The 2,180-nt window shown below is 38.7% G+C and overlaps 1 protein-coding gene across 1 annotated transcript in view; it reads right to left on the bottom strand.

Annotated features, from left to right (window-relative positions):
• Positions 1-386: 386 nt before the first annotated feature.
• Positions 387-2,180, bottom strand: part of LOC107594834 (potassium channel subfamily K member 2-like) — a 20,613-nt gene continuing 18,819 nt past the window's right edge. Inside the window, exon 8 of the mRNA XM_016285043.1 lies at positions 387-1,431. Coding sequence (XP_016140529.1) covers positions 1,108-1,431 — 324 coding nt within the window. The 3' untranslated portion in view covers positions 387-1,107. The remainder of the gene's footprint in view (positions 1,432-2,180) is intronic.

The raw sequence follows: 2,180 nt of genomic DNA, 5'->3' as shown, positions 1-2,180 counted from the left end.
GCCTGTCAAATAGTTAAAATAAGTAAACTATATATATATATATATATATATATATACAGTGGTGTGAAAAAGTGTTGGCCCCCTTCCTGATTTCTTTTTTATTTCAAGAATTGAAAATGTTTTTAATGGTTTTAGTTTTAGTTTCAGTTTTAGTTAACTATTATAACATTGGTTTGGAACAACATAATGTTGAGTTAATGATGCCAGAAAGTAATTTTTGGTTGAGCTATCGCTTTAAACCATGTGCAGGTTAAGGCAAATATAACTGCCATACAATGTTACAAGATTTATAGAAATATGTTTATAAATTGCATTAATACACAACTTTATTTATTCAGCAGTCAATGAAAGATTAATGATTGTGTATTGATCATATTTCCAATTATGACCAATACTATCAAAAAACTTTCATTTGCTTACAGAATCATGCTATCGGTGCACATCGCATCTAAAATTATGCAATGAAACAAGCTGAGATGCTTCCACTCCAACACTGTTTCATGCCTTTTCGGTCACAGCTGCATTTAAACCGAATGTGTATGTGGATTTAAAAAAATAATCTAATGTGCTAATACAAGATATAAACTAAACTGGTGAAGCACCAGTCACAGCTCTGTCAATATCATAAACGCTCAGCCATTCTTGCCTGATACCCTGTAATAGTTTTTGAACCGACACTCACACATGCTGGGTTTGGGAAACGCATCCAAGAACCAATTAGGTTTGCCAGTGTTTGGATAAGATTGGTGGTTCATTCTCAAAAAAAACAAAAAAACAATACATTTCTCAGTATCAGTGTAGCAGCTTCTGGGAAGTCTATTCCTGGTGATTTTAAGGCACAAATATGATTCACTGGATAATAAAAGCAGCTGTCTTGTTTTGCTCAAGAATACAGACTTTATCAAACATCTTAATTCCTACAAAATGTATAGACAGATTAATTTGACTGGCACAAGGCATAAAGTCACCCTCTCACTGATTCTAGTACATCAGTACACATCCAGGAAAGTTATGAACGCTTCTGATAAAGCTTTGTGAACAAACATAGTTGTAGACACAAATGTATCTTCCTGTTCGGTTATAGCATGTGCAGGAGAAGCTTGAGCTTTATTTGAGATGTTCAATGATGGATATCTCGCCATGATCAAGACAGTCCGGAGTAAGACCGTTCAGGTACAGGCTGCCATTTTTGGTCAAGGTTGGGAGACCTTCTTTCTCAAGTTCATCTGTGAAGTTTACAGACAGGGTCCTCTTGCACGGCATCATGTCCTGACCTGGATTTTGGCCTAGCTCTGATGACAGCTTGCGCTTGATGTATGCTGCCCGCTGAAACTTGTCGTAAATGTCCACGCTCAGGCGGCGGCGTGTCTCTTTAAATTCCGCGGACACATTAGCTGTCCATTCTGCAGCGTGAGCGCGGAACTCTCCCACCTGGAACAGAAGGAATGTTCAGTGGGACCGAACGCAGTCAAGTGTCACATGTGTTTAGAAGCATTTAAGAGGTGCAAATCAGAACTTCAAAAACCTGTTTTCTGTGAAAATGTTTCAGCTCGAGGGAATGAGAAGCATGTGGGCTGATTCAGCCTCAATGCAACTGGGAGTGTTGTAGAAAGTAATTCAGGCCTACTGCTATAAGACTGTACAGTTCATCCACCATGTGCAGAGATGCTACGGATCTTTAGGACCCCCTCATCCCAATCCATAGCTATTATTGGGCTTATCATGTGTAAAGGCACAATATGTAAGATTTTTTTATTAAAATATCCAAAAACCACTAGAACAGTGTTATATATTTTGCTTACTTGTGTACTTACATTATCCCAAATGTTTCGAAGAATGTTTAAATTCAGAGAAATAAGCAATTTTAACTAGTGACACGGAGCGTGTCCATAGTGTCATTGTGTCGCCTGCTAATGAAGTCATAACCCCTCGATTTCTGTTTTTGTTTTGTAGAAAATATGGAAACACCAAAGACGCTTTAATATGTTGTGCGTTTTAATAGACCGGTGACGACCGCACAGAGTAGCATTATAACAGAACTTTCAAATGTATCTAGTATGATAAAACAGCTTTTTTCCCCCCACATACGCACGACCGGAAGGAGCGGAAGCGGTCGACTGTGGCATAATAAAAGCTCCGCTGCTTTACCCCACATACACACGACCGGAAGCAGCGGAAGC

The sequence above is a fragment of the Sinocyclocheilus grahami genome, unplaced genomic scaffold, assembly GCF_001515645.1.
Source record: "Sinocyclocheilus grahami isolate Dianchi unplaced genomic scaffold, SAMN03320097.WGS_v1.1 scaffold191.1, whole genome shotgun sequence".
In the NCBI taxonomy this organism is placed as follows: domain Eukaryota; kingdom Metazoa; phylum Chordata; class Actinopteri; order Cypriniformes; family Cyprinidae; genus Sinocyclocheilus; species Sinocyclocheilus grahami.
This window is presented reverse-complemented; position numbering and strand designations above follow the sequence as displayed.